At 41.1% G+C, this 21,259-nt stretch overlaps 1 protein-coding gene across 2 annotated transcripts; it reads left to right on the top strand.

Moving 5' to 3' along the window:
- The first annotated feature begins 2,387 nt into the window (after positions 1 to 2,387).
- On the top strand, positions 2,388 to 14,031 carry ZNF19 (zinc finger protein 19). Of its 2 annotated transcripts, XM_010850908.1 has the most exons (5): positions 2,388 to 2,453; positions 5,063 to 5,126; positions 7,734 to 7,860; positions 8,405 to 8,518; positions 9,633 to 13,283. In XM_010850908.1, the coding sequence occupies exons 2-5, from the start codon at positions 5,094 to 5,096 to the stop codon at positions 10,718 to 10,720; spliced, it is 1,362 nt and encodes a 453-aa protein (XP_010849210.1). In that variant the 5' UTR covers positions 2,388 to 2,453; positions 5,063 to 5,093; the 3' UTR covers positions 10,721 to 13,283. The 2 variants fall into 2 exon arrangements, with proteins under 2 accessions (XP_010849210.1, XP_010849211.1); XM_010850909.1 differs by lacking the exon at positions 8,405 to 8,518 and having other exon boundaries at positions 9,633 to 14,031.
- The last annotated feature ends 7,228 nt before the right edge of the window (positions 14,032 to 21,259 follow it).

Genomic DNA, 21,259 nt, shown 5'->3' with positions numbered 1-21,259 from the left:
AGGCCTCCCTGTCCATCACCAACTCCCAGAGTTCACTCAGACTCACGTCCATCGAGTCAGTGATGCCATCCAGCCATCTCATCCTCTGTCGTCCCCTTCTCCTCCTGCCCCCAATCCCTCCCAGCATCAGACTCTTTTCCAATGAGTCAACTCTTCACATGAGGTGGCCAAAGTACTGGAGTTTCAGCTTTAGCATCATTCCTTCCAAAGAAATCCCAGGCTGATCTCCTTCAGAATGGACTGGTTGGATCTCCTTGCAGTCCAAGGGACTCTCAAGAGTCTTCTCCAACACCACAGTTCAAAAGCATCAATTCTTTGGTGCTCAGTCTTCTTCACAGTCCAACTCTCACATCCATACATGACCATAGGAAAAACCATAGCCTTGACTAGACGAACCTTTGTTGGCAAAGTAATGTCTCTGCTTTTGAATATGCTATCTAGGTTGGTCATAACTTTCCTTCCAAGGAGTAAGCGTCTTTTAATTTCATGGCTGCAAGTCACCATCTGTAGTGATTTTGGAGCCCCCAAAAATAAAGTCTGACACTGTTTCCACTGTTTCCCCATCTATTTCCCATGAAGTGGTGGGACCGGATGCCATGATCTTCGTTTTCTGAATGTGAGCTTTAAGCCAACTTCTTCACTCTCCACTTTCACTTTCATCAAGAGGCTTTTGAGTTCCTCTTCACTTTCCGCCATAAGGGTGGTATCATCTGCATATCTGAGGTTATTGATATTTCTCCTGGCAATCTTGATTCCAGCTTGTGTTTCTTCCAGTCCAGCGTTTCTCATGATGTACTCTGCATATAAGTTAAATAAACAGGGTGACAATATACAGCCTTGACAAACTCCTTTTCCTATTTGGAACCAGTCTGTTGTTCCATGTCCAGTTGTAACTGTTGCTTCCTGACCTGCATACAAATTTCTCAAGAGGCAGATCAGGTTAGGTAAGTTTATTCCTAGATATTTAATTGTTTGTTGCAGTGATGAATGGGATTGATTCCTTAATTTTTCTGATTTTTCATTGTTAGATACAGAAATGCAAATGATTTATGTCTATTGATTTTGTATCCTGCAACTTTGCTAAATTCACTGATTACTCTAGTAATTTTCTGATACCATCTTTAGGGTTTTCTATGTACAATATCATGTCATCTGCAAACAGTGAGAGCTTTACTTCTTCTTTTCCAATCTGGATTCATTTTATTTCTTTTCCTTCTCTGATTGCTGTAGCTAGGACTTCCAGAACTATGTTGAATAATAGTGGTGAAATTGGACACCCTTGTTAGAATTTATTTTAGTATGGCGTGAAGAATCTTATTTTCTTTTCCTATTGTAATATCCAAATGTTTCAGCATAGTTTACTAAGAAACCCCTCCTTTCTCCACTGCTTTTTTTCAGCTCTATCAAATGATTGACATACAATTGAATTGAATCAGCTTGTTGATTTCTGTTAAAGGGTCTTGCTGGGGATTTTGATTGGATTGCTTTAAATACATAGAGCAATTTGGGGACAATTGACATCTTTGTACTGGTTTTTCAATCAGTGAACAGAGTATCTGTCTCAGTTTATTAGGTGTTCTTTCATCTCTTCTATCATAATTTTCATCATGTGTATCTTACACATATTTTGTTAGATTTATACCTATTTCATGTTTTCTGTGCTGTTGTAAATGGTACTATTTAAAAAATTTTATTGGAGTTGTAGTACAGGAAATTTTATTGCTGCATATTTCAGTTTCCATAGTTTTATCTTTTTGCACCTTTAACTCTGTGATCTTGCTAAACTCACTTGTTAGTTCTAGCAGTTTTGTAGCTTTCTTTGGATTTTTTTTTAATGTAGATAATAACGTCCTCTGCAAATCTTAACAGTTTTATTTCTAATCTCTGTGCCTTTTATTTCCTTTTCTGGCCTTTCTGCACTTGCTAGGACTCCAGTGAGATGTTGAATAATAGTGGGAAGAGCTGTCATACCTGCCTTGTTGCCAATCTTAGAGGGAAGGCATTCTGTCTCTGACCATTATGTTTTCAGCAGCAAAGACATAATCACGTCAAATCATATCAATATACACACTGCAACAAAACAGTTTAAATACTTTTTGGTCGGCTAAGGCAAAAATGATCGTGCATGAAACCGAAGTTCCCCTATAACTGCAACTGTAATGTGATATGAAAACGTAGGATTCCTATTGCTGACAAAGTCAGCACTGCTGATACTGTTGTGGTCCTCGCCAACACAAAATGGAAGGAAATTCTAAATTTCAGCTAGAGATTAGCTTAACGATAAGCTTTTTCTATTTGATATCGCCCGTTAAAGTCGCGCGCCTGGAGAGGAAAGCCAGGGACCACAGAGACGTGTGCTGTGGCTTCCTAGAGAGGAAGTTCGCGATACTCGGGTGTCACGGCCGACGTAGTGACGCACTTCTGCTCACACCACATATTGCCCTTTTCCTGAGGTGAGTTTCTGGGTCTTGTCGCCTCAGCGAGCCTGCTGGGAGCACACCTTTCACCCTGGAGAAGGCTGTCCGCTTAGTCCCTCGTGTCCAGGTGGAGGGAGTCGGGCGGCGCCACCTGGTCCGGGGAGCTAACGCGCCCGCCGGCCAGTCTCCCCCAGCCCGCGGTGCCTTCGCCCCAGTCCTTAGTGGCCGCCTTGTGTAAGGCTGTGGATGAAAAGGAGACGCCGTTTGATCTCACACAGCCACAGCCTCCCCTGCTCCCTGGGCTGCTGCTGCTGCTGCTAAGTCGTTTCACTCGTGTCCGACTCTGTGCGACCCCATAGACCGCAGCCCACCAGGCTCCCCCGTCCCTGGGATTCTCCAGGCAAGAACACTGGAGTGGGTTGCCATTTCCTTCTCCAATGCTTGAAAGTGGAAAGTGAAGTCGCTCAGTCGTGTCCGACTCTTCGCAACCCCATGGACTGCAGCCCACCAGGCTCCTCCGTCCATGGGACCCTCCAGGCAAGAGTACTGGAGTGGGGTGCCATTGCCTTCTCCCTGGGCTAGCAACTACTAACTGAGCCGCTAAATGCTAGTTGCTGTTCTAGGTTCCCAAGATGCAGCTGCGAATGAGAGGGCCGTGGGCCCCTCTCCCAGGGACCTTTCAGTTTAATTAAAAGTCCTCTGTTAATCCAGTGCGATCATTCTTGACGTGCACAAGTTCTTGCAGGACTTGATCTCTTACAACTTCACCTTCGTCTTAAGCACATTCCCCTTGATTCTTTGGACTTTCACTTCAAGAACATGTTTTTGCACATACTGTTAACTTTGGAAAGATTTTCCTTTCAACTTGAGTAATTCCTATGCTTAAGCTTCCGCATCTAGGATAAGGTATCCCTGTCACTAGTCATGATTGTGGTCTTAAAGCTAATTCCGAGGATCTTTGATTCTTATTTGTGTTTCTTTTAGTTTAAGCCCCGTGAAGGAAGGGATCACACCCTTCTTTCTCTACTGTTTGTCCTGTGTCTCGCACTTGGCCTGGAATGAAATAAGTTTGTGATAAATGTTGGATAAAGAAAACACAGTGTCTTAAACGGAGAGAGGTGGTATACAAGAAAGAGAATACAGTGCTAGTGGGGTGTGTAGCCAGGGGCCCTGACCTGGTCTGTAGAGACAGGCTGTGGTGAGCTGGCAGTTACCTATATGAACAGAGGGCCGACTTCTGAAAAGTGTTGCACACAGTCTATCAGTTACAAAGGTTCTAAAGGTTGGAGAAGAGTGGTTCATGCAGAGGAAACAGCAGGTACAAAGGTCCTAAATTAGCATTATAGAGAAGCTGAAAGGCCAGTGTGGCAGATGAGGCTAGCAGGAAATGGCCACATGCAGTGAATTTCATTTGGGAAAATCCTGGCTTTTTGGTAGGATATGACTGCGGAACAAGAATACAAAGTGTCTGTAGGGGATCAGCCCTGGGATTTCTTTGGAAGGAATGATGCTAAAGCTGAAACTCCAGTACTTTGGCCACCTCATGTGAAGAGTTGACTCATTGGAAAAGACTGATGCTGGGAGGGATTGGGGGCAGGAGGAGAAGGGGACGACAGAGGATGAGATGGCTGGATGGCATCACTGACTCGATGGACGTGAGTCTGAGTGAACTCTGGGAGTTGGTGATGGACAGGGAGGCCTGGTGTGCTGCGATTCATGGGGTCGCAGAGAGTCGGACACGACTGAGCGACTGATCTGATCTGATCTGATCTGTAGGGGATGATATAATTAAAGTGGTGACCCAGACATTTTTGCCTGTTGAAGTGGTCTTTTCATGGTCTTTTGCTAATTGGTTTCTGGTTATCACTGGGTCCTAGAAGAGGGTGGTGAACAGAAAAAGATGTGTGCCCCAAGATCAAGAAAAGGAAACCTTACTCTAAGATGATTTTTCTGATTTGGGGGGCTACCTTTATCTGTTTTTTTAGCCTTAGAATCCCTTTATTGAGTTCTAAAAGAAAAAATCCTGTTGGGATTACTGTTGGAAGCAATTTGATGTAGTTATTAAAAGCTTGGCCTCTGGAAATCAGGCCCATCTGGTTTGGGATCCAAGTTCATCCATCCACTGGCTGAGTGACCTTCATAGAGAAAATTATTCTCTTAAGACTGTTTTCTTATTTGGGAAAAAGAAAAGGTTTAAAGAATTATTGAGGTGATTGAATGAGTGGATATATATTTATCATCCAAAAACATATTTCTTTTTTTTTAACCATTTATGTTCTCAGTAAAATTTTATTTTTAAAAATAAAGATCTAGGTTGCTTCTTACAGGGTTTGCTTTGAGTTTTCTGATGTCTTGCTTGTTTGCTTTTTGTGTATTCGTGTTCCCCTGTTCTCATGTCTTAGGACAGACAGTGTTGCACGATGTTGGTGAGTACAAGCTCTGGTACCCAAGGTCAAGTTACTTACCTTTCAAAATCTTAATTTCCTAAGAATTCAAACCTCATGGCATATTGTGGGGAAATATTCATATACCATTTACTCAGTGGCATTTAGTAAATGGTTGTTGCTGTTATTGGCAGATTTGTTTTAAAAAAGAGCCTTTTTCTGGATTGGCTCACTTTTGTTTCTCTTTGCTTCTTCCCTCAGCCCCTGCCCTTCATTGAGAGAGAGCTCAATAATGGCTGTCATGCCCCTGAAAGTCTGGCACCAGGTGAGCTGTGATTCCCTCAGGTCAGCCTTGGAGAGATCTGATGTGAAGAAAGAGGGGGATGAGAGAGATGATTCTGGCAAGAAGTCTTAGAGCCTAAGCAATCGGAAGACCCTTGTTGATTCTCATCAGTAGGACTGGATGCTGGGGGAAAGCTGATGACGCGGGAATGAGCAGCCAGAAGTCCAGCAACAGTGGGTGCGTAGAGTGTCCAGGGATGCAAAAGGATAGTCTCCTGTACTCTGAGGATCTCTGTTGAGCTAGTGGGTTCCCAGGTTTAGTGGTTCCTCCTGCAGAGGGCCCTGTGAGAATGAGGGACTCAGATTGGCATTGTAGGTGTCCATTACACAGTGGGAGTAATCAAGATCAGGGAGACCACAAGGTTTTTGGGAAGCAGGGGTAGAGCAGTAGCGAGAAGAAGACAAGAAGAAGGGAGCTTGTACCATTTATTCAGAAGTTGACTTGGCTAATCAAGGCAGGGGCCTATGACAGGAAAAATCTGCACTAGGACAAAACACCTGAAGTTAGGGATCCTATAAAGCCTCTGTGACATTGTGGCCTTGAGCCAGTCACTTAGCTTCTTTGCACCTTAACTTCATCTGTAAAGTGAACATTAAATACATATATAGGATAAGGAAATTGATTTCTTGAGTTGATTTCACTTTTTGAGACTGATGAATTGCTGGGTGTTCCTTAACTATTTCCTTCTTTCTGAGATTTATTTATCTACTAACTCAGCATCTATGAACCATATCCCAGGTCCCTGTCCTGGATTTCTGATATCTGGCTTGTCCCTCTGCCTGACATTGTCTACCCTGCTGCTCCCATCTTCTGATATTACAAAAGTTGTCAGTTACTGGTATCACCGGGTCACAAGCCTGACCACTCAGTTTCTAGGTTGCTGAGTAGTTGTTGACTCTGTTCTCGCTTGATACCATTTTCAGAGTCTGACTCTTTCTGGCTACTCTATCTTCCATTTGTCCCATCTTTTATATTGACCTCCTTCAGGGTTTATCATTCCTTTTCTTAGATTTTGTTTGCAGAGCTTCCTAGATAGTTTATCTGTACAGTCTTGTGCTTTCCCCTCATCATTTGTTACCTGATAGAGCTTGGTTTCCTGAGCTCGGATTTTATCCTGTAGTCCAGGATTCTTGGACTTTAGTGCACATAAGAATCACCTGGAGGGCTTATGAAAGCACAGATTGGACTCGGATGGGGCCTGTGAATTTGCCTTTCTGGCAAGTTCCTAGGTGATCCTGCTAGTGTGGTGGGCTACCACACCTTGAGAACCATTGTTGTAGTTCCTGATGACTCATTCAAGGAAGTCATTCAGTTGACTGAGTCAGTTTGTCCTTACAAGTCCATAATTGTATAGCTGGCTGAGGATGGATTCAATGCAGGACAGGCCTAGAATTGGAGTTAAGTATTCCTAGCAGGTACTAGTGAACTGATTGTATGATAGTGAAGAGGAATCCGATTCCAGAAATATTTAGAAAATAAAATTGACAGGATTTGATTACTGACTACTTATTGGAAATGAGCAGTGAGTAGGGCAAATTAGTCCTGGATGAATCTCAAATTTCTAACTTAGGAGACTGGGATGAAATTCATACTATTTCTGTGTTGAGAAACAACACTTTCACTCTCTGTGCTGGTTAGTTACATGAAGATAGAGCCAGTTTGGCAGGAGGCAGATAGAGTGGATTCATTTGGTGTTAGATGGTGACAGTGCTGACGAGATCTGCAGAGTCAAGTTGAGGTATTAAAAGGTGGAGGGGCATTCCCTGCATATTTAGGAAACCAAGTTTGATACCAAAGTCTGGGGAATGAATAAAAATTCTAAGCCAGATCCTGAGCTTTCTGGCAAGGTAGAGTGGGGCCATCAGGGATGGGAAACGGTGGCTATTGAAAAAGCATGATACTTAGTTGACAGAAACATTTACAGATTGTTTTGGAGGTGTATGAAGAAAAGCAGTTAAAAGAACTACCCAGCAGCAATTTGATTCCAGAAGCATATTCTCCCAGGAAAACCCATCTGGAAGCAGAATACACTGTCCCATGCAGCACTGAGTTCTCTCTGCTGGACATTCTTGAGCACAGGCTGCACAACCCCTTCTTCAAGCAGGAGATGAGGGTCGGATGAGGCCAGTCATCAGGGCAAACCATGACTCTGTTCCTGTCATTTGAACTTGAGGTCTGGGGTAGAATGAGCATGCGTGGGGAGCATATGGATTGATTGGGCACATGGGGCAATGAAGGGGAACAGGTTGGTCCTCCAATGTCACTTCTGAGTAGGTGTCTGAAGAGATTAAAGCTAACTGTTAGCTTGTAGGTGCAACAATAAAAGATTGAAAATTTTATAGAATCAAAGAGATTTTGCTCTAGGGATTTTAATTCATGGGAGACTTTCCAGGGTTTTCAAAACATGATGTTATGTTTCATGAGACTAAATTTTGTGTCCAAATGGAAGCTCTAACTTTTAGTGAGAGAAGTTCCAGATTTTTTGTTGTAGCAACAGTCATTTAACAATCAGCTCACTGTCCCTGTCCCTGTGCCCCACACCCTGAGCCAGAGAATTGGCTCTGGCATAGCAGGAACCTCTTGTTTTAGGAGGTAGTGACCTTTGAGGATGTGGCTATTTACTTCACCCGGACAGAATGGGCTGGCCTTTCTCCTGCACAGAGGGCCCTGTACAGAAGTGTGATGCTGGAGATCTATAGGAGCTTGACATCCTTGGGTAAGGCTGCTTTTCTCTTGGTGCTCAGATCTGTGCTTTCCTGTTTCCTTTTTTCCTCCTTATCAGCCAGGGGTGTGGTGTGGAAAGTGGGGAGTTATCTCTTATACCCTTCATGGTCCTGGGACTGAGACCAAATGACCCACTTGAGAGGTATTGGGTAAGTCTTGGGTCAGTTTGGTCCCAATGTAGGGAATTGTTGTCGCCTGGTATGAGTATGCTCCATCCTCCCAGGGCCTCTGCAGGGTAAGTAGTGTCTGTTGTTAGATAAGTTTTCGCCTTACTTTTGTCTCCCTGTAGTCTAGGGAAGGGTATGACCCCTTCCCTTTGTTTGCATATGTCCCTCAGGATCACTAACTTACTCATGGGTCTAGTTTTAGGAAGCGATCACAAATGCTTATTTTCCACTTAAGCAAAAATCTTGGCTTTCCCCAGTCCTGAGCCCTTTACTGTGGATCTGTTCTAGTCTCACTGAGAGTCTTGAGCTTTTCATTCTTTTGACACAGCAGACACAGGACTGACAGGTGCCATTTTCTGCCCTTTTCAGGATACCCAGTTCCCAAACCTGCGTTAATCTCACTTCTAGAGAGAGGGGATTTGCCTGTGGGCCTGGAGACACAGGATAATCCTCCTGCACAGGGTACCAGAGACATCTATAAAAGTAAGTGAGGCAGTGACTATAGAGCTTTACAGAGCAGTATGTTTTAAATGAACCATGCTGGGAAGGATTTAAATAGATGATTTCTTAAAATAGCCAAATATGAAACCATTTCCACCAACCATAACTCTTTTCCACATATTTCCAATTAATGCATCTCATAATTCTCAAATCTATTTCCTTGTCAACTGTTCTCTACCTGTAAATATTTGACACTTTGATTTTATTAGCCTTATCTGAACAGCAGGCTGATGTTGGGAGTTTAGTAATCTCTAAAATCTCTGTTGTGAAAGTGAAAGTGTTAGTCACTCAGTTATGTCCAACTCTTTGTAACCCAATGGACTGTAGCCCACCAGGCTCCTCTGTCCATGGAATTCTCCAGGCAAGAGTACTAGAGTAGGTAGCCATTTCCTTTTCCAGGGGATCTTCCCAACCCAAGGACTGAACCCAGGTTTCGTGCATTGCAGGCAAATTCATTACTGACTGAGCCACCAAGGATAGTTACATATGGGGCATATGTTTTCAGATCCCCAGTGGATGCCTGAAACTGCAGGTAGTATCAAACCCTATGTAGTTATCCCTGGGTATCCACAGGGGATTGACTCCAGGACCTTTGTAACTGTGGGGTCTGCTTTCTTGGGTACAGAAAATCAACTATGTATCTATCATGTCTTTTTTTATATATGCATACCTGTGATAAATTAGACACAGTAAGAGAATATCCAGGTTGCCAGTGTCACTCCTCTTGCATGTTGGAGCCATTATGAAGTAAAATAAGGGTTACTTGAATACAAGTACTGAAATCCTGCAAAGGTCTATCTGATAACTGAATCAGCTACTTATTAATAGGCAGGTAGCATATACAAAAGGATGAGTTACATCTGGTTGGAGTAGGTTGGTGCTAGGTTTCATGCTATTCAGAACAGTGCACAATTTAAAACTTAAGGATTATTTATTTCTGGAACTTTACATTTAATATTTTTGGATTGTGGTTGACAGGGAAACTGAAATATGGAAAGAGGGACTGCAGATAAGGGGAACCACTATAATTTTCAATATTCTTTTGTTTTTGCTATAATTCTTAGGTGGCATTTTTGTTTTCTGTTTGTTATATCAGATTCCAGGACCCACATGGACAGTGAGTTAACACCAACATGGGGAATTTCTGAAGAAAGAGACTTGATGATGTCACATGGGCCACAGAAGAATGTTCTTAACAAAAGCAGCTTCCTAGAAACATGTGAACTGGAGCAACACCAGGAAATCCCCACAGTGAAAAATATTAGAGGAAAGGTTCTAAGAATCCACTACGATAGGAAGCCCTTCAGATGTGAGGAGTGTGGGAAATGCTTCAGCTATTTTTCTTACTATGTTAGACATCAGAGAATCCACACTGGGGAGAAACCCTTTGAGTGTAATGAGTGTGGAAAAGCCTTTAATGGCAATTCTTCATTAATTCGACATCAGAGAATCCACACCGGTGAGAAACCCTATCAGTGTGAAGAGTGTGGGAGAGCCTTTAATGATAATGCAAATCTGATCAGGCATCAGAGAATCCACAGTGGGGACAGACCCTATCTCTGTAGGGAGTGTGGAAATGGTTTCACCAGTAGTTCTGAGTTTATTATACACCAGAGAATTCACACTGGAGAGAAACCTTATGAATGTAATGAGTGTGGAAAAGCTTTTGTTGGTAATTCACCACTTATGCGACATCAGAAAATCCACACTGGAGAGAAACCATATGAGTGTAATGAGTGTGGAAAAAGCTTTGGAAGGACTTCTCATCTTAGTCAGCATCAGCGTATTCACACAGGGGAAAAGCCTTACTCTTGTACAATATGTGGGCAAGCCTTCAATTTCCATACAAAATTAACTCGGCACCAGCGAGTCCACAGTGAGGTGAAACCTTTTGACTGTATATGTTGTGGAAAAGTGTTTAGTACTCAGGCTCAGTTGAAAAGGCATCTAAGAATCCATATTCAGGAGACCTCCTGTGATGAGTGTGGAAAAGTCTTCACTAGCAAAAGAAATCTGCTTCAGCATCAAAGAGTCCATACTAGAAAGAAACCCCGTGAATACGTCAAGTATGAAAAAACCTTTAGGACATCTTCCCAGCTAGATTGTGCTCACCCTGGAGAGAAGCCTGTGCTGGATGTTGGTTGTTTTGGGCTCCCAGAATTTTTTACCCCCTTTTACTGGTAACAGTACACTATATTTCCTTTGCCTTCCATCTTCCACTCGGGTAGAATGTGTGACACAGGCCCAGCTTAGCTGCAGATTATTTCCCTCAAGCTATAGCTGTTGGTTCACATGTCAGTAGATGACCCAGGATAGTCCAGTTAGAATCCCAGACTGAGTTAATAACCCTCCTAATGTTGAGCGTGGCCCTGGCCACAGCAACCAGACAGCAGACTGTGGCCCTGTAATCCTTTCACCTTCCAGTTGCAAACTTTTGGCATTTGTACTTTTTAAGAGTCAAAGATACGTGAACAATGCGGCCTCCTAATGGATGGTTTCACCGGCTTCCTGGTGTTTGGAGAACCATGTGCACCCATGTGGACTTTGGAAAGCCTGCCAGTTATGAATTCCATGGTATTGAATAATCCTTGAAACTCCCATTTCTTCATTGAGCAAGGATTTCCTTACACCCTTAGCATTTGGTGTCTGTTCTTTGCAGCACAGGGAGGAGAGGCTGGAAAAACGAGCGGTTTGGGGGAGTGGTTGATTAATGTGGCCGGGGGTAGGCTTGAAACCTGAGCTCCCACCTCCCAGGAACAAGAGAGGTCTGTGGGCCTTGCAAGGGCACAAGACCTGTTCTGAGCCAGTCTCTTGAGATGCAAGAACCTGATGTTCAAGGCTGGAGCCTGGAGTTTACCACCATCATCATCCTTGCTCTTCGGCAAATGGAAGAACTTGCTGTGGCTGGATAGCAAGAGCATTTGACAGGTAGCTGTAGCCACCGACTCTTAAGTAAATCTCTTTTTACCTTGTGCTTTAGATTCTGTGCTGTACAATGGGATCTGCTGCTTTCACCAAGCCAGAATCTGTCCACATGTCCAAGTACAGCACCTCAGCTTTCCTTAAGGAGCTACATCTCACGTGCTTCCAGTCCAGACAGTATCAGAGGGCTGACCCCACACTCCACCCATCTGGAAGATGCTTATATGATGCATGTCTAGCCAGTTCCATTTTCTGTCCTCTGATTGCTATGAGGGTGAGAATGTTATCCAAGCCAGGCCAAAGGCATTCCAAGTCATGAGTTTTCATGGAACCCTAGTGAAGGAGAAACCATTCCCAGTAGAATGGACTTTGAGCTTGTGTCATCCTGGAGGTGCTGGGTGAGAGACTGCCTGAGTGGAGTCACTGTAAGGCACTCAGCAGGACTGACAGTCAGAGAGGGGCCAGGTCACACACTATGTGAGCCCTTGGATCTGACACTTCTGAACCCACTCTTCAACTTGTCTCTTGTAAAGATTGCTTTCTATCATCTATAATATAATTATTTCACTTGAGTGTGTCTAGTCCCTTGTAATCAAAAAAGCCCTGACACATCAGGATCATTGTTGAGGCTTCCTCTGGCATGGTGCCTCTGATGGGTGGGGCATGTTTAGGGGAGGTGGAGACAGTAGGAGCAGTCAGGTCTAAGGGGAGCTGCCAGACAGCTCTCCCTAATTTCTTGACATCCCAGAACACTGAGAGGAGAACTAGCAGGGAGAAAGGGCCAGAGGATGGTCAGTTGGTCTGTTTGTATTTTCCGTATTTTAGGGTTTATTTTGTTTGTGTCTTTCACCTGTTGAAGTCTTTCAGCACATCTGCCAGAAACTCATGACAGCCTATTTACTTATTGGCTTCTTATACTGTATTTCATGAAAATCTATCAACTTTTTTTTTTACCTCTACCCTGAAACAACTGGTGATTCTTTAAGGACAAACATTTCCAGATTTCCAACAGAGTCATGACTGTCGCCAGGCCACTTTTATCAGCCTCATTGCCTTTTGTTTTTAAAAGTCCCTGTCTCTCCCTCCAGAATCTTTTTATTAAAACAGGAAGGTAGCTAGATATGGCAACCTACTGTACTATTTTGCCTGTGAAATTCCATGGACAGAGGAGCCTGTGTCCATGGGGTCACAAAGAGGCGAACATGACTGGGCAGCTAAACAACAAAAAAAGCTAGATGTGAGCAGAGAAAGGGGAGCATGGGCCAGATGGCAGGAAGCTATGCATCTTGTGCAGAGGAGAGGGGGATCCTTGGAACCTCCATACTGAAAGCCATACATTTGGAGATAAGTGTCCTGGAGGCAGAACAAAGAAATGTGGGGAAATGCAGGAATATCTGGTGTCTGAAAGTAACCTTTTGCTCATTATGCTTTCATTACAATAAAATAAGCCTTGCAGATAAGTGTCCATCCTGCACTGATGCCATGACATTTCTAATCAATGCTAAATAAGGACAAAAGTCCTTCTTTCCTCCAGGAAGATGGTGCTGCAATAAAAATCAGATAACTTGACCCCCAAACCCAGTGAATATTATGTTCCACATACCTGGCTTGCCAAAAAAACTCAGGGCAGCTATTCACCTGAGCCTGTCTGCTCTTCCCACTGGGAGGGTACTTTAACTTAAATAAATCCTTGATTTCTCTGTCTTATCTCTGAATTTTTCTGGGATAAAACAAGAACCTTTCACTAAGAACACTTTCAGGGTTACCTCAATCTGTCTTCCGAATAGCAATTCTTAGGACCCCAAATAAATTATTTTGTTTTTTGTCTCCTGCATTATGTTATTTTATATTTTAACACTTAGCAATATATATGTAGAGTCATCTTTGTCTCTGCTTGGGTTTGTGGTTCATTTCTTTGGAGTCATCTTTGTCTCTGCTTGGGTTTGTGGTTCATTTCTTTGAATAGCTAAACTATTCCATTGCCTATGTAGGATGGGAAAAATGATTTTCCCTATACTTCATTCTTGGCTGAGGCCCCGTCTGTAGTGACCTCATAAAAAGGTAACTTCTGATGGATTTATAGATATGTGTTTGCAGTTTAAAAAATTAATCAGCCTAAAATAATTCTTACATTAAACAGGCATATTTGGGGTGCATATGCTCTTGCCCTTCACATGTCAGTGCCCCAATATGCTTATGCATTCATCTACAGAAGAACATCCTAATATCTTTAAGCTTTTACCCATTATGAATACAGCTGATGTATATAATTTATGGCAGTTTGAATACAGTTTTTCAAAACAATTGTCTAAATACTGGAGGTCTGGTTTTTATATCCATGCTAGGACTTGTTTAGTTAAAGGAAAAACTTCCAAACTGTCTTCCAAAATGATTGTACCTGTACTCCACCAGCAGAGAAGTAGAGTTCCTGTTCTTCCCCCCTCCAGCAATAGCTATTGTCATGTTTTGAAGTTTAGCAGTTCTAATAGATGTGCAGTACTGTCACGTTCTGATTTGTATCTCCCTAATGGTATGTGACGGAGAAGGCAATGGCACTCCACTCCAGTACTCTTGCCCGGAAAATCCCATGAACGGAGAAGCCTGGTAGGCTGCAGTTCATGGGGTCACTAAGATTCAGACACAACTGAGTGACTTCAGTTGCACTTTTCACTTTCATGCACTGGAGAAGGAAATGGCAACCCACTCCAGTGTCTTGCCTGGAGAATCCCAGGGACGGGGGAGCCTGGTGGGCTGCCGTCTATGGGGTCTCACAGAGTCGGACACGACTGAAGCGACTTAGCAGTAGCAGCAGCAATGTATGTGATAGGGAAGGAAATGGCAACCCATTCCAGTATTCTTGCCTGGAGAGCCTCATGGACAGAGGAGCCTGATGGGGTACATACAGTCCATGGGGTTGCAGAGAATCAGACACGACTTACCAGCTGAACAACAACAGTTTTTGTGATGTTGAGTGTATTCTTGTGTGCTTATGTCTGCTCTGCATATCTTCTTTGGCCAGGAGTCTGTTCTGATCTTTGCCCATTTTTAATGAGGTTTTTTGTTCTAGAGTTCTTAGGACAAAATGAGAACAAATCCTTTACTAGATATGTGTTTTGCAAACATCTTTCTATTTGTGGTTTGTCTTTGGCTTTCTGAATAAGATCTTTCACAGAATAGAAGTTTCTAATTTTATAAAATCCACATTATTAACTTTTTTGTTATAGGCTTTTGGTGGTGTGTGTGAAAGTCATCCCCAGATCCAAGGTCATATAGATTCCTTTTTTTTATGTTTTCTTTCAGAATTTTTATAGTTTCCTAATTTAAGGTTGTCTGTGGACAATTTGGGGTAAGTTTGGGTGTAAGTTATAAAGTTTGTCTATATTCATTTCATCACATGTGTTTTCTAATTAATTACTTGGTGTATAGTGTCTAGTTTCCCTAACACCATTCTTTTCAGGGGACTGTCCATGTTGTATGTTCTTGGCCCTGTTCTCATGAATTAACTATCTGCATGTGAGTTTTTTGCTGGGCTTGCTCTGTATTCTTTTCCTTTATTGCACATCTGTGTTTGTGACAGTTCCACACTGTTTTTGTTACTTTAGCTCCACGATACAGTTTGAAGTCGGAGGCAGACTTCTGACCCAGCTGTTTTCTTTTTTCTCAGGATTTCTTTGGCTGTTCAGGGTCCTTTGTGGTTCCATACAAATATTAAGATGATTATTTCTAGTTTTATGAAAAAAGCCTTTGAAAATCTGATCAAGAATGCATTGAATCTACAGATGGCTTTGGGTAGAATGGACATTTTAGTAATAGTAATTCTTCCAGTACATGAGCTCAGAATATTTTTCTATTTTTTATGTCTTCTTTCATTTTTTAAATCAGGGCTTTATAGTTTTCCAAGTACAAGTAGGAGTCTCATATCCTTGGTTAAAATTATCCTAGATTTTTTTTTCTTTTCTATGAAGTTATAAGTAGGATTGCTTTTTAAATTTATCCTTCTCATGGTTCGTTATTAGTGCATAGAAAGTTAGCTGATTTTTATATATTAATTTTATATTTTGCAACTTTATTGAATTTTATTCCAGCAATTTTTTTTTAATGTGAAGTGAAGTGGAAAATTGTAATTCTAAAATCCCACTCTTGGGCTTTCCTGGTGGTTCAGTGGCTAAAACTCTGCTCCCAATGCAGGGAGTCTAGGCTTGTTCCCTGGTCAAGGAACTAGATCCCACATGCCACAACTAAGACCTGATGCCTCCAAATAAATTATTTTAAAAATTATTAAAAAAATAAAATCCCACTGTTTCTACTGTATTTCAGGTCATCCATAATACCAAAGACATGGTGGCTCCTAATGTAATCTTCTTATGATATGTCTTACTAACTTGTGGCCCCTACAAGGCCAGTTAATATCACAACTTTGGTTAAACTGGATCTAGGTAAGTCTCATTTATAACAGAGTTAAGGTCTTCTGTTTTTCTGGCATGGTATTGACATGGTTGTTTTGAAAAGTAAATTACCTTCTAATAATTTCAAACAAAATTTCATAGCAGTAAAAAGTATTCACATTTGCCACTTCACACAGAATACTCTAGTATGTTTTACCCACAACAGAAATTCTCTCCTCAGAATGACACATAACCCTCCAATCAAGAAATTCTGTGGTTCCCACATTATAATTTAATCCACAAGCCCACTTCAACTTTTAACAGTTGTCCAAATGTGTGAAAATAACTTTTTCTGTTCTGATCCAGTTTTCTTGTTTTGGAATGATTACTTAGATTTTCCCTTATTTTTATAACCTTGATGGATTTAAAGCCCACAAGATGAACATGTGATCTGGGTGGCCTTCTCTATATGGCTTTTTTTCTACTGAGAACATTTTCAGTGTTCATCCATATTGTAACAATTATCAGTACTTAATTCATTTTTCTGTATTGTGATTAAAAATATATAACATGACAGTTACCATTTAAACATTTTAAGTGTACAGTTCTGTGGCATTACCTACCTTTATACTGTTGTACAAATATCCTCACCCTCCATCTCCAGAACTTTATCTTTCTCAAGTAAAACTATCTGTTAACATGGTGCCCTCAGCCCCTGGAAACCACATTATTTTTGTCCTCTCTGGATATCTGTGTAAGTGGAATTGTACAATATTTGTATTTCTGTGACTGACTTATTTCACTTAGTGTGGTGACTTCAAGCTTCATCCACGTTGTGGCATGTTTGAGAATTACTTTAGTTTTAAAGGCTGAATCATATCCCATTGTGTTTGTTCATTTGTACCATATCTTGTTTTTCATTCACCTTCATATCTTCATTTTCATTCAGTGGGTAGTTGAATTTCTTCCACCTTTGTCTATTGTGAATAATGCTGCTATGAAATGGTTGTACAAATACCTGTTTCAGTTTCTGCTTTCAAATATTTAGGGTATTTATACTGGAGTGAAATTGATATATTAACTTTAAGTTTTTAAGGAACTACCATATTGTTTTCCATAGTGAGATTTGTATAGCTTTGCAAAAATCTTCCCAAATGTCTTGCAAAGTAGCTGTATATCCATTTCACCAGCAGTGAAGGATAGTTTCTGTTGTTCCTCACACTTGCATCAATTGGTATCATTTTTTTTTTTTTTTGAGTTCAGCAGTTTTAATAGTTGTACAGTACTTCCTCATTGTTTTAATTTGTAATTCCCTAAAGGTACGTGATACTGAACAGAGGGTAAAGCGTCTGTCTACAATGTGAGAGACCTGGGTTTGATCCCTGGGTTGGGAAGATTCCCTGGAGAAGGAAATGGCAACCCACTCCAGTACTTCTTGCCTTGAAAATCCCATGGACGGAGGAGCTTGGTGCAGGCTACTATCCATGGGGTCTTAAAGAGTCGGGCACGGCTGAGCGACTTCACTTCACTTAACTATCTTCATTGGCCAAGTAGGTCTCCTGTTCAGATATAAAGCCATTTCTAATGGGGCTGTTTGCTCTATAGTTGTTGGTATAATTTGAGTACAAATCCTTTATCAGGTAAGTGTTTTGAAATTCGTTTTCTTTCCATTTGTGGCTTGTCATGGAATTTGAGTTTTGAAACTTAGTGGATTCATCAGACCTCTCAGATGGGCACAGGGCCTCAACTGAAAGGTCTGAGTGGATGAAGCCTGCACTTCCCAGCAGGCAGAGCCAAGTCTGCCTCTCTGACTTTTGAGGTACCTGCATGTTCATCTGGAGGACTTGATTCCATGCAGCTGACAGGAGCTTGGTTGTCTCAGGATTCGCCAGGGCTTTGACTTCCAAACTGTGCCTGGCTGAGTTAAAACGCAGACAGAAGTTCAGTCTCCTCAAGACACACTCACATGTGCAGACAGGAGTTCAGTGTTTTCAAGACCTGCTGGGAGGCACTGCTGCAGGAGTAAAAAGCAAAGAAAAAGTGTGGTGAAGCTTCCTGTATGTGGCTGACTCCTGGGTGGGGGGCAGTGATCCATTTTCACAGGAGCCAGAAAAGGACTTGATGTGGAAAATTGTGGATTTTTGGTAATTTTGTGTGTGGTGTGGACAGTTTCCAGTGTCTTTGGTGTGTAGTATCTAGTTTCCTGGGCATCAGTTTATTGAGGGGACTTGATCCTAGTGTATGTCCTTGAGTTTACTTCTGGGTTCTCTGTTCTGTTCCTCTGGTGGGTGTGCCTGTTTTTGTGCCAATTCCACACTGTTTTGGTTCCTGAAGCTTTGTGGTGTAATTTGAAGTCAGGGAGTAAGTCGACTCCAGCTGTGCTTTCTTCTTTAGAATCGCTTTGGCTCTTTCAGGTCTTTTTTGGTTCTACACACATGGTAGAATTGTTAATTCTTTTTCTGTGAAAAATGCCATTTTAATTGTGTTTGAATTGAATGTGTACACTGCTTTGGCTGGTGGAATGTTTTAACAATAGTCTTCCAATGCTCAATCATGGAATATTTTTGTTTATTTCTTCTTCAGTTTCTTTATTACTGTCTTCCAATTTTCATTTTGCAAGTGTTTCATTCACATCATTCGTTAAATTTACACCTAGATATTTTCTTTTTGATGCAGTTGTAAATGCGATTGTTCTTAATTTTTCTATCTGATACTTCTTTATTAGTGTGTTAAAAACTCAACTGACTTTTGTGTATTACTTTTGTATTATACAGCTTTACTAAATTTATGTATTACTTGTAACTTTTGGAAGTTTGATGTGAAAAATTGTAATTCAAAAATCTCATTATTTCTACCACATTCTAAGTCATCCACAACACCCAAGACATAGTGGCTACTAATATAATCTTCCCACAGTACCTCTTAATAATATTTGGATTCCTATAAGAGTAATTAGCTTAACCATTTTAGGAGAGCTGAATGTGGGTAGGGCTTGGCACCTATCATGATGTTTGATGTCTTAATACTGTGTCAGAAAAGTAGATGACGTGTTTGTTTTGAAAAGTTATTTACTTTCTGCTAACTTCAAACATATAGAAAACTTGAAGTAGCAGTATAATGTATTCTTTATCTGTAGGTTCACATTCCCTGGGCTTCCCTGGTAGCTCATGATATCAGGGATAGGCTACCTGCTCCAGTATTCTTGGGCTTCCCTTGTGGCTCTGCTGGTAAAGAATTCACCTGCAATGTGGGAGACCTGGGTTCTATCCCCGGGTTGGGAAGATCCCCTGGAGAAGGGAAGAGCTACCCACTTCAGTATTCTGGTCTGGAGAATTCCATGGACCATATAGTCCATGGGGTTGCAAAGACTTGGACATGACGGAGCAACTTTTCACTTCACATTTCCCAGTCATCACTGATTTGCCACGTTTGCCAGTTTAAATTATAATTTTCTTTATGTTTTACCCCCCAAAGGGACACTGTCCCGGGGAACACCCCTGTAACCCCAGGATGAGAAATCATTATGATTTTTACCTTCTGATACAATCTGCAGGCCCACTTCTACCACTTGTCCCAAAGTATGAAAATGTCTTTTTCCATTCTGTCCAGTTTTCTTTTTCTGGAAGTGATCTTGAGACTTTCATTTTCACAACCTTGATGGATTTAAAGCACACAAGACGAGTGTGATCTGGGTGGCCTTTTCTATATGGCTTCTTTCTAGGGTATTTTCAATGTTCTGCATGTTGTAACTTGTGTCAATACTTCAGTCACATTTTCCATTGTGATTAAATCTATTGAACATAACATTTACCAGTTAAACCATTTAAAGTATATAGTTATATGACATTCACTACATTTTCATTGTTCAAATGTGTCCTCACCATCCATCTCCCATACTTTTTAAGTTTTTCCAAGTGAAACTGCATCCATTAAACATTAACTCCATTTAACCCTTGACAGCTGCATTCTACCGTCTCTGAATTTCACTTCTCTGAATACCTCATAGAAGTAGAATCATATAATATTCATCCTTGTATGCCCAGGTTATTTCACTTAGCATAATGACTTTAAGGCTTATACATGATGTAGCATGTGTTTGAATTTCCTTCGTTTTTAAGGCTAAATAATATACCTTTGTGTAAATATCACATTTTGCTTATTAGTTCATGTATCATGGACACTTGGGTTGCTTCCACCTTTTGGCCAGTGTAATGCTGCTGTGAATATGGGTGTACAAATATCTGTTTCACTCCATCCTTCAAACCTTTTGGATGTATATCCTGAAGTGGCATTGACAAATCATACATTAATTTATGTTTTTGACGAACCACCATACTGTATTCTTTTCCACAGCAGATGCACCATTTTACTCTATTTCTGTGTATGGCAGAATAATATGGAACTTTATAGATCCACCCTATGTCACTTATCTATTCATCCACTGATGGGTTATTTGAATTCTTTCTACCATTAGGCCAATGTCAACAATGCTGCTATGAATATTCATCTATAAGTTTTTGTTTGAACAACTGTTTTCAGTTCTTTGTGGCATATACCTCGGCATGGAGTTCTTAAACCAAACTCGAATTGTACTTTACCTTTTTTGAAGACATGCTAAACTATTGTACATATTGTCCACACCATTTTACACTTTCACAAAAAACGTGTAAAGGTTCCATTGTCTCTACATTGTTGCCAACATCTTTGTTTGTTCTTGATTATAACCATTTATTGTATGTGAATGGATGTCACTTTGTGGTTTTAATTTGCATTTCTATCATAACATGAAAGAAGTATATGTAAGAAGGTTTTATTAGAATCTCAAACCTCAGGATACTGCTCAGTAGACATAGCTGTTGTATAACCAAACAGTATTAAACATTCCCCTTAAAACTATTAAACATATTCCCCTTAAACAAATTTTAAAAATCATTAAGCACAAAACAATACACCAAAATTTATTACAGTACACAACCACTTTATTAACCCATAGAAGTGTGTGCTCAGTTGTGTCTGGCTCTTTGCAATTTCATGGACTGTAGCCCGCCAGGCTCCTGTGTCCATGGAATTTTTCAATCTAGAATACCCAAGCCCACAATAAATTTGTGAAGGGTTTGAAGAAAAACCTACAAAACTACCAAAATAGTACTTAAAGAAAATATAATGTGTGTCATCATTAGTCTTAGATGCAATGTATTCATAGCCAGTGACTGGAAAAATCATTGTGTCCCAACTGTAGTAACACTAATGACCAACATTAATTAAATCCCACCCATTAATCAAAATTGTTAACAATGCATTTACTGATCTACTAGCCCTATCAAATAGCTCAGTCAGTCAGTCAGTCAGTCAGATCAGTCACTCAGTCGTGTCTGACTCTTTGCGACCCCATGGACTGCAGCACGCCAGGCCTCCC

The sequence above is a fragment of the Bison bison genome, unplaced genomic scaffold, assembly GCF_000754665.1.
Source record: "Bison bison bison isolate TAMUID 2011002044 unplaced genomic scaffold, Bison_UMD1.0 scf7180017864297, whole genome shotgun sequence".
Taxonomy (NCBI): Eukaryota; Metazoa; Chordata; class Mammalia; order Artiodactyla; family Bovidae; genus Bison; species Bison bison.
This window is presented reverse-complemented; position numbering and strand designations above follow the sequence as displayed.

Excerpts from the sequence above, each read along its gene's own strand:
- ZNF19 (XM_010850908.1), top strand. The coding sequence starts at position 5,094 with ATGGCTGTCATGCCCCTGAAAGTCTGGCACCAG. Across the intron at positions 5,127-7,733 it reads CCCTGAAAGTCTGGCACCAG|GAGGTAGTGACCTTTGAGGA; the intron begins GTGAGCTGTGAT and ends CTCTTGTTTTAG. Across the intron at positions 8,519-9,632 it reads TACCAGAGACATCTATAAAA|ATTCCAGGACCCACATGGAC; the intron begins GTAAGTGAGGCA and ends TTGTTATATCAG.